Below are 11,665 nucleotides of genomic sequence, written 5' to 3' on the forward strand. Positions count from 1 at the left end.
AAATGAAATAATCTTTCTATCACTTAAGTGTGGTAACTTGGTTATCCTGTTTTCCTTTGGAGTAATAGGCCTTGAGGTCGGATAGATCTATGAGGTCTCTTGGGAATGTTCTTTTGATGTTAAAATTTGTGTGTGTGTGTGTGTGTGTGTGTGTGTGTGTGTGTGTGTGAATAAGAAGAGGAAGATCGAATAACCTTTTCATCACCTAAGCGTGCTAGATTGGTTATCCCTTTCCCTTTAGAGTAACAAGTGTTGAGTTCAAGAGTCGTATAGGTTAAAAGAAAATCCACTCTTGTTCTCCCCCTCCTCCTCGTTGTCTTGCTAGGTTAACTATTCTTCTCCTCCCCCTCCTCCTCGTTGTCTTGCTAGGTTAACTTCTTCTTCGTCCTCATTTACCTACCGGAAGGAACAAAATGGGCCATGGAGCTAGACATAAGAGCCTAGGCCTAGCAACTTGCTTATTATGATTGCCCACGAAAAAGTGGCAAGAACGCGTATTCAACATTCAAAAGAACGACCATGACCATTTTGTGGACTAGTCAAAGCGAAGAGGGGTACATGTGTGTGTAACTAATCACACAAGTAACTGTTGCACACATGCAGCTTTATGGGGAGCAAAAGAGGTGAAGGTCAGGCTACATGGTGAAGGGAAGGGGCCTCCCACTCGCACCATCGTCATCTCCACAGGGTGTACCGAGCTGCGGTTAAGGGCGGTTCTCCCCTTACGCAGTTCAACGGAGGCGAATCTTCTCGAGGGCCTCGTCCCTTCAGAAGTTAGTTTTACTCAAGAGCTTGTGTTTCGGTTGTCAACAGCATTGGGTTCTTTCAGGGTGCTCTGGTTCGAACAAAGATGGCACAAGAGCTTCTCCTTAGAGACTGCGTGCTTTGCTAAGGGGGTCCATTTCAAGGTTGCTATCAAAGCTGTGCTCTGTTGAAAGGGGTTTTCTCTGTCAAACAAGTTTTTAGGGTTTTCTACGGCTTGCAACCCACAGCCTGTTTTGATTTGTGAAATACCTTGCTGGAGCTTGCGGCAGTAGACCGTTGCAACAGTCCTGGGTTTGCTCTGCTCCAGCATGTGAGCATGGCGAACCACAACAACAAAGGTTTTCACATCATGACGGAGCATGACTACTGCAGGATCAGTGAGCTCTCTGACATGTCAGTTGATAGCCAACGAACGGGTATTGAGGGCTCTTTGTGTAATGGAAACTCCTCTTTTGTTGGTGGGTCTTGCTATGGTGATACTTCTATGCAAAATGGGAGCTCTATGCATAGCAGCATGGGTTCAACAGATTCTAGGATGATGCTCATGCCCCATGATCAACGCACAAAGACCAGAACTTTTCCAGGCCACAGTGTTGTGCGCAGGAGCAGAGTCACTCAGTCAGCCAGCGATGATGCGCTTGTAAATGCCCTCTTAGATGAACAGTATCCTACAGGGGGGCTAGAAGGCTACAACGAGTGGACTATTGACTTAAGCAAATTAACAATGGGTCCAGCGTTTGCTCAAGGAGCGTTTGGGAGGATCTACAAAGCTTGTTACAAAGGTGAAGATGTGGCAGTTAAAATATTGGAGCGACCACTCAACGATCTTGATAGAGCACAGTCATTGGAGCAGCAGTTTGTACAGGAGGTGGTTATGCTTGCAAACCTCAGGCACGAGAATGTAGTGCGATTTGTAGGAGCATGCCAAAAGCCTCGGGTCTGGTGTATTGTAACTGAATATGTGAAAGGAGGTTCTCTTAGATTGTCACTTGCAAAAAGACGGGCGCCGCCCCTTCGACTTGCTCTAAGACATGCATTGGACATAGCAAAGGGAATGGAGCATTTACATGATTATGAGGTTATACATAGAGATTTGAAGTCCGACAACTTATTGATGGCAGACAGGTGCATCAAAATTGCTGACTTTGGTGTTGCAAGAATCGAGGTTCAGTCGGAAGACATGACACCGGAGACTGGAACTTATCGCTGGATGGCTCCGTAAGTCCCTCTATCCTCTTTTCTCCTTTCCTACTGTCGTACTCTTTAGTCTTAGTTATAATCATATTTCTCTATCATTTGGAACAATAATTCTTTGCAGAAAGGTAGATTTGTTTTAAAATGTTATTTTTTGGTGTGCCATCATTCTTCTTATCAAGGTTACCAAATAGTGGTGTTCTATGTTAGTATGAACCCTCTGTTGCCCTTATGAAGGGGCTGCGGTTCCTGCATTTAAGGAGATGCCTAGTGTCAGTGTTTAGTTGTATGGCTGGTGCTATTCTATACGATGCAACCAAAAACATATCATATATGTGGACAGTTGCAAAGGCCTCTGGTGGATATTGATCTTGTGCTGCATTTTTATTGGTTTTGTTTTTCTTGCTGTTAGGTGAGAGTTTGTGGCTGGACGTGGTTTAGCAGTTGCTGCTTGCAGTTCTTAGTTTGTACTTTGTAGGGGGTGCTTATTATGCATGGCTTTGAGATGGAGTTAATCGAATCATTTGACATGAGAAGTTTGTGTTGTAGGTGCTATTGGAGCCAAACCAAACGTAAACTCTTGAAAAAAATAAGCTTGATAAGCGGGAGTTAGCAATTCAAACTGAGTATACAGCCTTTGCACCTTCTTATTTTTAAGCAACGGAATTCTTGAAGGTGCTAGTAGTTTCTAGGTGAAAGCTTGGCCTTTTTTGAAACACGAGTACTTGATATCAACATTACTCTAGAGTACTTGTCATGCAAATGAATGTTTGTTGTGGAATCTCTCTTTGGGGGAGGCTAGCACCAAGAATCTACTTTCGGTTGTAGCTTGGAATTTGCTCATTTTAGCCCATTTTGTGCATTGATATGACCTATACAAGGTGAAGACCTTGGTAGATGAAAGTGACAATCAATCCTCTTAGAGGAACTCACTCACTATCTCGAGCAGGCCCAGAACAAAGCAATACAAGACAATACTTCCTCATGTTGCTATCAGAGGGTCATGCAATGTTTGTGCGATGATCTAGGGTGTGAGAGCTTCTTTATGGTTCGCTCAGCCTACTAAGGCTAGACTCTCTTGGGGAGGTATTTGCATCCCCTTTTTGGTTTGGTTGGACCTATTTTGGTATAGAGGAGTTGGTGCCCTATCTTGTGTATGGTGCGAAGTTACATGGGACGACGGGTTGGGGTCGGGAACGGGCACGAGACGGGAAAAGTTAGGAAACGGGGACGGGGTCGGAATGGCACAAAAAAAAAGAGTTTTTTTTGGCATTTTTTGATCTACACACATGCCACGCACATAGAGCATCACTTTGACCACAAATTTACACTAAATAGACCAAAGAGCACGAGTCATATAGGCACAAATGTGTTAATAAAACATCGATGGATACAAAATGAAAAGTGCATGCCACAAGGGCTCAAAAAGGACTTAGGACAAGCCTCAAGGATAACAAAAAGTACAAAGGGCTAGGTAGACTCTAAAGGAGTAGACTCTAGAGTCTCGAGAGTGATCAATGATCATCAAACTCAAGAAGTGCTCGCCTGCTGAATCTCCATATTGTTGTCGTAATCGAGGTCGTCATCGACATATGAGGCCTTGCGAGGCTCGCATTGAGGCTCGAAGTCCTCCTCTAGCTCCTCCAAAAGTGTCTCGGCCATAGATGGATTTTCTTGTGCCATCTCCCACTCAGTGAAGGGATCTACCTTGTATGTGACGCTCTTGGCAAGCATGCGCAAGTTAGTGCTCACAGACACCAAATTATTGGCCCTCTGGACCCCAAGGCGATTCCTCTTTTTAGAGGCAATGTGGTTGTACACACTCCATAGTTGCTCCAAGCAACTAGTGGTACATGCTTGGCTAAGGACACGAACAGCCAAGCGCTGCAAATGTGGGCCATCTCTTCCATAGTCCTCCCACCACAAAAGCGAGCCAATCTTGTTGCGATAACCTGTGCATCTACATATCCATAGGAGCCCTTCTTTTGCCTGTAGTTGAGTAGCCCGTCTCTAATCTTGCACCTATGTCACTGCTAGGCTCAAGGCGCTCCGATGCAAGCCGCCATCCTTTGCTCACCTCCTTGTCGGTCTCTTGACGCCTTCCCTGAAACTCATGGTCAAGCACATAAGCTGCCGCATGAAGTGGAGAGGACCGCTTGCGGGTGTCGCTCCATCCATCTACAAGGAGAGAGACGCCATTATTCTCCCACAAATCCTTTGTTGCTTGGGTTGCTTGCTCCACGGCAAGCTTCTCTTTGTCAAGGAGGGTGGTGTGAAGCCTCTCCGATGAAGGTGGCACATAAGAGGAGGCATATTCCCCTATTTTTGTAACCATGGTTCGGAAGTATGGAGACCTATCCACACAAAATAGAGCATGTGTGTGTTAGTATGGAGAGTTGAGAGCCGAGACCCCATAATGAATACAAAATGTGAGATTGCAATGTGCATATGCCAAGGGAAACTTACCGCAAAGCATGGAAGGCAATGTGGTTGTGGAAGAAGAATCGGGCAACCAACCTATCCACCTCTTCCTTCAATTTAGGATTCCAATTTTCGTTGAGGGTGCCTTGGCAATGCGCAATGGAAGAGGACGGTGTAGATGCATTTGTCTTGAACGCTTGAGAGGTGGAGTCAAGGTTGGCTTCCCTTTGCTCTCGCAGTGTTGCCGCGGCGGAGGGATCAACGGCAACAAACGGCTCCTCTTGGCCGCTTCCGCGACCTCATACACTGCGAGCTTCTCAAAAAGCTTCAACCTCTTCTCGGGAGATATGCGAGGGCAAAACTTCACCTCGTGACCGGGTTCATGAAGAAGATGGGCTCGCACTTTGTTTGCACCACCCGTTCTCCTATACGGGCATAGCTTATGTGTCCATGGTCTTGCACCGCCACCTTTACCACGCGCGGTAGAGTCGACTTCATCCCACCACGACCATGTTTGCACGGCAGGCCTCCTTCGAGAAGTGGAGTTAGCTTGAGATGACACGGTGGTGGAGAGAGAGTAGAGCTAAGAGGAGAGCTTGTGTGGAGAGAGAGTAGAGGAGAGCTTCAAAGTTCAGAGGGTAGAAGGAGAGAGTGGGTAGAGAGACTCAAGAGTCAAGGGTAGAGCTTGAGCGCCCGAAGGTAGACCTTACGACGTAGAGTCTAGATAGTAGACTGTAGAGAGGAGAAGCTTGTTACTTGAGCCTTCATTGAACTTGAGAGACTCAAAGGCCCAAGGGTGCTTTTATAGTCTCCCAAGGACCAAAGCCCCCCCCCCCCCCCCCCCCAAAAAAAAAAAAAAAGACGTTGGTTGCCTCTGTCCGTTAAAAACGGTCTTTTTTTTCAACTTTCAAAAATCTGCCTGTTCCTGGCTGTCCCCGTCTGTCCCCGGTCCGCCGGCAGCCTGCGTTCCCGTTGGTCAGATGAAAATTCTTCTGTTCCCCTCCGTCCCCAACCCGGTTACGGCCGTTATGCGTCCCTAGGCCCCGTCCCCTCCATCCCTTGTAACTATGGTATGATGCCTCTTCATATTTCCCATTTATGTGTCGCGGGTGACATGTGGGGAAGTCGGATAGTTATGCATCCGCCTAGTGGGGCTCTCATTTTACCACCAATCGGTTATAGTATCACATGACTTGCATAGAGGTTGCCTTGCCGAGGCTCCGGTCCCGCCCCCTCTCTCTCTCTCTTCTCTTCCTCTGGGTTGTTCTCTCCCTCTATCTCCCTCCTCTTGTTGTGTTCTACCCATCTGACGCTGCTTTGACGTGGTATCAGAGCATAGACGTATGGATGCTAGGTATATGCTTTGGAGCTCTAGGAGGGGCTGATTGGAGAGTTGAGATTCTACGTGTGGTAGGGTGACATGTGGCTGCATTTTCATATCATGGGGGACCATATTTATAAGGAAACTCGGTTTTGGGGCCTATTAGAACTGTGTTTCCTAAGTCAGCTTTCTCTCATTTTCTTTGTACTGTTTCTTCAAGGAGTCTCGAGGGTTGCCTACAAAATATATTTATAAGACCCGTTTCTAATCCGTCCCATTGAGTAGAGCTAGCCATTTTCGTCTTTGAAAGCCTTGCCGGTCTCATTCCATTTCCCATCCAGTGCGAATATGTGGGGGAGGCTTTCTCTCTTGTATTTTGGCATTCAGAGGGCTGGGGGCGTTTTGCTTTGATTCTTCCTTGTAGTTCCCTCCAAGGCTGAAAACCACATGTACAAGACCTCTAGGTCGTGTCAGAAATGTAATCTGTGACATTCAGCCACAACCCTCAAAACGCAGAGCAGATGTCTCTGCTCCTTCCAGCTGAAAAACGCAGATCCAAGGGGTGTTGGGATTGCTTTCCCAGTCCCAGGTAGCCCTCTTTCATTTGTGTTCTTGGAATTAAGAGGACCGTGTTTGTGCTGTGTTTTTTGTGCCCACTCTTGTATTGCGTGGCAATTGTGTACGGATGGGGCAGGCTATATGAAGTAGCTGTACGAACACAAATGGTATGGACGTTGTTTTCAACAGAAGCCCCAAGAGATGTAAAACGAAGGCCATAGTGCCAGTTGTAATTAGATTCTGAGAATGGTTTCCTTGAGTAGTTGTACTCTGTAATTGTTTGACATCAACATAACAAAGAAATTCCGCCAAGGATGCCTTCCTTAGGAGTCAATGATCTCCTTGAGGAACTCTGCCTCTCACTTCTCTTGCAGATGTTCTCTTGTGGAGAGTCTTTATCGGTTTTCAGTTATGTGCAATCCTACTTTCTTAGTGGCGATTTTACTTCATTGCATGTAGTCGTCTCTGAGCTCAGTCGTTTACGTCTGAGTCAGAATTAGAATCTTTGCCATGCAACCTGGGTCCTGATCCCACTCTTGACTTGTGATTGATAGTTCGTAGACTATGGAGTCAGAGGACTATGCCAAGTTCTTAGTGGGAGAATTACATGATTCACTTGTTAAGCGTATGCCAAGTTCTTAGTGGGAGAAGTATATGATTCACTTGTTAAGCAAGGGTTTCAACTACGTAGCAGTTTGGCACATTCACGATCTTTACAATAGTTTTTGGACTATGTTTTATCCGCTAGTCACTCAAATGGTACCTCCACATAATCCTCTTGGAAATTCCAGAGCCTAAACACAAAATTCAGGACATTCTTCTTCTCTTCCACTTGGAGAAGATTTCAGATAGATGGTACTAGGAGCCACACTTGATCCTCTTCTACCTTTGGATCAGCCTCCATGGATTCTACCCCTATGCCCCACCCCCACTAGAAATCAGTAGTCCTATCCAGCAATGGATACAACTCATATTATTCATATTCACCTTCGCCTTCTCAACTAAAAGATTTCAGAGATGGAGGTTTTATAATAAAATTCCCTACCTTCTTGGGTGTCAAGTATGAGGAGAAGGCTTCGCAATTTGTTTGTATTTGTTGGAATGCATTGGTTCTTTCTTAACTAGAGAATGTTCCTTAGTCCTTGTGGAGAAGATGGAGAGGTGAAGGTTATGTTAGGGAGATAGATAGAGAGAGGAGTTGTAATGGGTCACAACCAACCCTTTGAATTCCCCTGCCCCTACTGGAGTGCCTTTTTTTTGTGCTACAAGTATTGATTCTTAATGCTTATGCAATGGATGTACCTTTGGTGATGGCAAGTGGCTTTTTATTCATGCTGGCATCAAGGCTGAGTTTTGCTCGCTTGGGATGGCTAGAAGCGAGTTATCTGATCTTCTCACCAAAATCCAAATGAAGAGGGCTGAATGGGGCCCGCCTTTGATGGGTGATGGCAGCTAGGACAGCCACAACGATTCAGGAGAGGGTGCAGGCTGCCACCTTGATGGAGGGCCACCGGCCCAAAGGGTTGTATGTAGAGGGCGCTGGAGGGATTGGTGGAGAGAATGCTTGAGGGTGGGGTGATGGCCTATGGGAGAGGAAGATGCTCATTGGTGCCCCTATTGGATGGGCAGCTGAGATTGTAGAGAGGAAGAGGACTCCAAAACGCCAGAGTCTTCCGCCTTTTCAAATGCTTGACTGTTGTCTTCTGACAGCTTTTTGTGAATGGCACAGCCTCAGGGGTTCTTATACATTAAGTTGGTTTTGGGTCCACCAAGAGTAACTAAAAATCAGTGTCAAGTTCACTTCATAAATTGCTAATAAGTCACCTTTAGGTAAGAACCATCATAAAAGGCACCTGCAAAATCCCACAGTTAATAGATGTGTCTTCGCTCAGAACGAGGCAGGAAATGCACATGCTACTAGTCCAAGGCTAACCTGCTGACGTCCCTTCTCAATTAGTGAGTACAAGACGTTAACCTAACATGGTTTTTATATAAGTGTAAGTTACTGTTTGCTTTCAAATGTTTGCAAAGTCATTAGCAATGTCAGGTATTTGTGTTGCTTTTTGTAACAGCATGCTTACAGGTTTTTGGGCTTTGCATCTGCAGGGAGATGATGCAAAATCGGTCGTACACTCACAAGGTTGATGTTTACAGTTTTGGAATAGTTCTTTGGGAGCTGGTAACAGGAAACATACCTTTCCAGAAAATGACGGCTGTTCAGGCGGCATCTGCTGTTGTGAGAGGTGCAAGGCCTATTATACCAACAAATTGTCCAGACTCTCTAACTAAAATAATGACATGCTGCTGGGATGCTAACCCTGATGTTAGGCCATCTTTCTCCGATGTGGTTCGGCTTTTGGAAGATGCACAGATGGCTATTACCAAAAGTGTAGGAACTCCACGATTCCGAGGATGTGGTTGCTTGCGAGGCTCGCCCACTCTTGATTAAGCTCATTGGTTTGTTCGATCTTGTTGGGTGCCCACGATGCAATCAATCATAGTTACAATGCAGATAAATTGCTGTAGTTTGTGTACTTAAGAACTCCTTTCTTATGCATGATGGTCTGTTATTTGCCGAAGCTGGCCAAAGTTGTAAAGTAGGAGTGGCTTGAAACTGATATATGGGATCGAGGGGATTTGGCTTGCCTTCATCTTTTGCTACCTCTGATGAAGGGTTATGTGTGTCACAGTTTGGTTATCACAAAACACAGTTCTGTTTATAGTTATTGTGCACGGAGGCATCCCCAATGTCATGTGGGTTATATCTTCTGCCCTTGAATTTGCATTTGTTGTCACTGCCTTTCGGAGGGTGTATGCCAAGGGAGTTTCTGTCCGTGTACAATGGAGTACCCTTCAAAATTTTAAAGGTACGCTCCCTCTTTAATCTATATTGTATCTTTGACCTCTCTCTCTCTCTCTCTCTCTCTCTCTCTCTCTCTCTCTCTCTCTCTCTCATCTTTTGGTCTTATTGGTCATTTTGACCTTTTGAAGACGTTAATATAACATTTTATTTCAGTTCTCCAGTCAGATTGAAAGGCAGTGCTAGCGTCTGTCTCCAAACGCCTTGTTTGCTAAGTTGTAAAAGAAAACCGTGCACAATATCGTCTTGGTTCAGTTTCATTTTGTTAGTCCTGTTGTTATAAGTTGAGTTTCTGCGGTAGATGAGAGAGTAACTTTACACTGACAAGATTAGACTGAGGTCTTTATCTTCAAATGAGAAAAGTTCGCAGGAAATCAGAGAATTGGTTAACAACATTTGATTTAATGGTTTTCTTGCAAGGAAGAAATTCCTCTCCTAGTTTGAACTTTTGACAACGATCTTGAGGGCTGAATTGCTTTGTCTTCTTCGCCCAGTTCATAAATTTTACATACTAGCTTGTTGCTTGGTATATTTGACATAACAAAATGACCTTCCAAAATTCAAGATTTTTTAATTCTGGGGTGGCTTTAGAAGCAGTGATATGTGGTGCCCCAGTCTATTTACAATGGAACAAACCAAGAAAAAATGATCTAGCATGATACGACTGGTGAAAGAACCTTTGAAGATGGAAGATGGAAGAGTGGAAGCATTATTTTGTTAATCTAAAATTTCATGGAGTTCTTTAGACTTTAGTCTATAAGAATCTAGCAAATAAATGAGTTTTTTCAAGACTAAAGAGAGTTGGGTAGAGCATGTATTGTGCTTGAAGAAAGTAGGTTTTCCCATTTCCTCAAAAGTTTTCTAAAGAAGTACATGAAAATATCCCAAGGATACATGTAAGTTTTTTGAGGATGCAGTTTTGTGGCTTGTCAGAGGGTCGAATATGTGTTGGCATTTTTATTGACCAAAGAAAATAAGGGCTTATTTAAAATTGTTCCGGTTTTTAGGCCAAAAATTGAAGCATTTGTCAATAATTACACTAAAACTTGTAAAATTTTATATGTTCTTTTCTTGCCCCTAATACAGGGATTGTTAGGTGACTTTGACATTTTTGCAAAACATATGACCCGGATTCACCATCCCTTCATCAATCCAAGCCGAGGCCCACATCCTCTGATTCTGCCAGTGTTGTTGCACCTTGCTGTCTGGCCACCAACTTAAAAGGATTTTCTCCTTCCATGAGACTTCATTCAATCTCTTGATCACCCTTCATCTGAACTTTCATTGAAAACTTCTCATAGCCATTGTTTCCCGTCTCTGATTTAGTGGTTAAAACCATTGGTTTTGGAGCATATGGCAAAGCCAATACCCACTAGAGGCTGCCAAGCCTCCTAAGTGACTTGTGCTCTCCACCTATTCTTTCTCCATCTCTAGCTCTTTGATACGAATCAACAAGTATGTATTTGCCTCAGATCTAAACATCCCCTTTAGCTTTTCGATTGGCTTCTTCAACCAATTTGTCACCTTTTTTGCCAGATCCATCGAGAGCAGTTTTGCATGTCTCTGCACTTTAGATTTCATCACTCCATGGTCATTCTCAGAGGTGACTACTCAAGGCCTAACCTACGCACCAACTTCTCAATGCACTTTTTTTGACGTAAAGCATCACCTCCATCACCTTGCTTGAACTATATGCCCAAATAATGATGCGAAGGCCACAAATTTGACATTTAAAGAGAGGCATTCGAATCAACTTTAAAATCAACAATATGTCCCCTCATTTGGTCAAATGAGCAACATGTCATCAAGATAGAACACAATCATCATACATGTATCATCCACATGCTTGCATAGAAAGTTCTCTCGGTTGGACTAATTTAAAAACCATGTGCAACCAAATAAGCATGTATTTTTTATACATGTAGAGCTTGCTTAAAAGCATACAAAGATTTTTTAAGCCCGCACACCTTCTTCTTTTACCTTTAAAAAAAAACCAAGAGCTTGCACTATATACACTTTTCTCATGCAAATCACCATTTAAAAACACGGTTTTTATGTCCAGTTGATATACATTCCAATCAATATGAGCTTGCCAATGCACAAATTCTACGAACGGCAGTCATATGACAAGTGGAAGCAAAAGTGTCAACAAGATCAATGCCCCTCTGTTGTGCATAGCCTGTTGTCATAAGTTTAGCATTATAGTAATCAACACTACCACCATGCTTCTATTTTAACTTGAAAACCCTCATAGTACCAATGGGTTTTATCCAAGGGCGGCAAGTTACACAAAGACCACATATCATTTTTCATACTAGTATATTACTTAGATTGCATTGCAACCAACCAATTTTTTGAAATTTGTATTTTATCAAATGATAAAGGTTCTTCCTTGATATACATACTGGACACGACTAAAGCATAACAAGCTAATGCGTAAGAGGGATGCTGAGAGCTAGGACAAGTAAGACTAGAAAAAGGTTCACCCAATTTAGTGTTGTGTGGTGCATAGTCTACACTAGCCATTTTGAAATATTGCTAGCTTG

General features: G+C 43.9%; 1 protein-coding gene across 1 annotated transcript; it reads left to right on the top strand.

The window, feature by feature from the left end:
* The first annotated feature begins 560 nt into the window (after positions 1-560).
* On the top strand, positions 561-9,165 carry LOC147459653 (serine/threonine-protein kinase STY13-like). Its single transcript, XM_086510876.1, has 2 exons — positions 561-1,983; positions 8,366-9,165. Exons 1-2 carry the CDS (start codon positions 1,082-1,084, stop codon positions 8,706-8,708), a joined length of 1,245 nt encoding a protein of 414 aa, XP_086367002.1. The 5' UTR covers positions 561-1,081; the 3' UTR covers positions 8,709-9,165.
* Positions 9,166-11,665: the final 2,500 nt, after the last annotated feature.

The sequence above is a fragment of the Adiantum capillus-veneris genome, chromosome 4, assembly GCF_014529385.1.
Source record: "Adiantum capillus-veneris isolate H3 chromosome 4, ASM1452938v2, whole genome shotgun sequence".
Lineage (NCBI taxonomy): Eukaryota > Viridiplantae > Streptophyta > Polypodiopsida > Polypodiales > Pteridaceae > Adiantum > Adiantum capillus-veneris.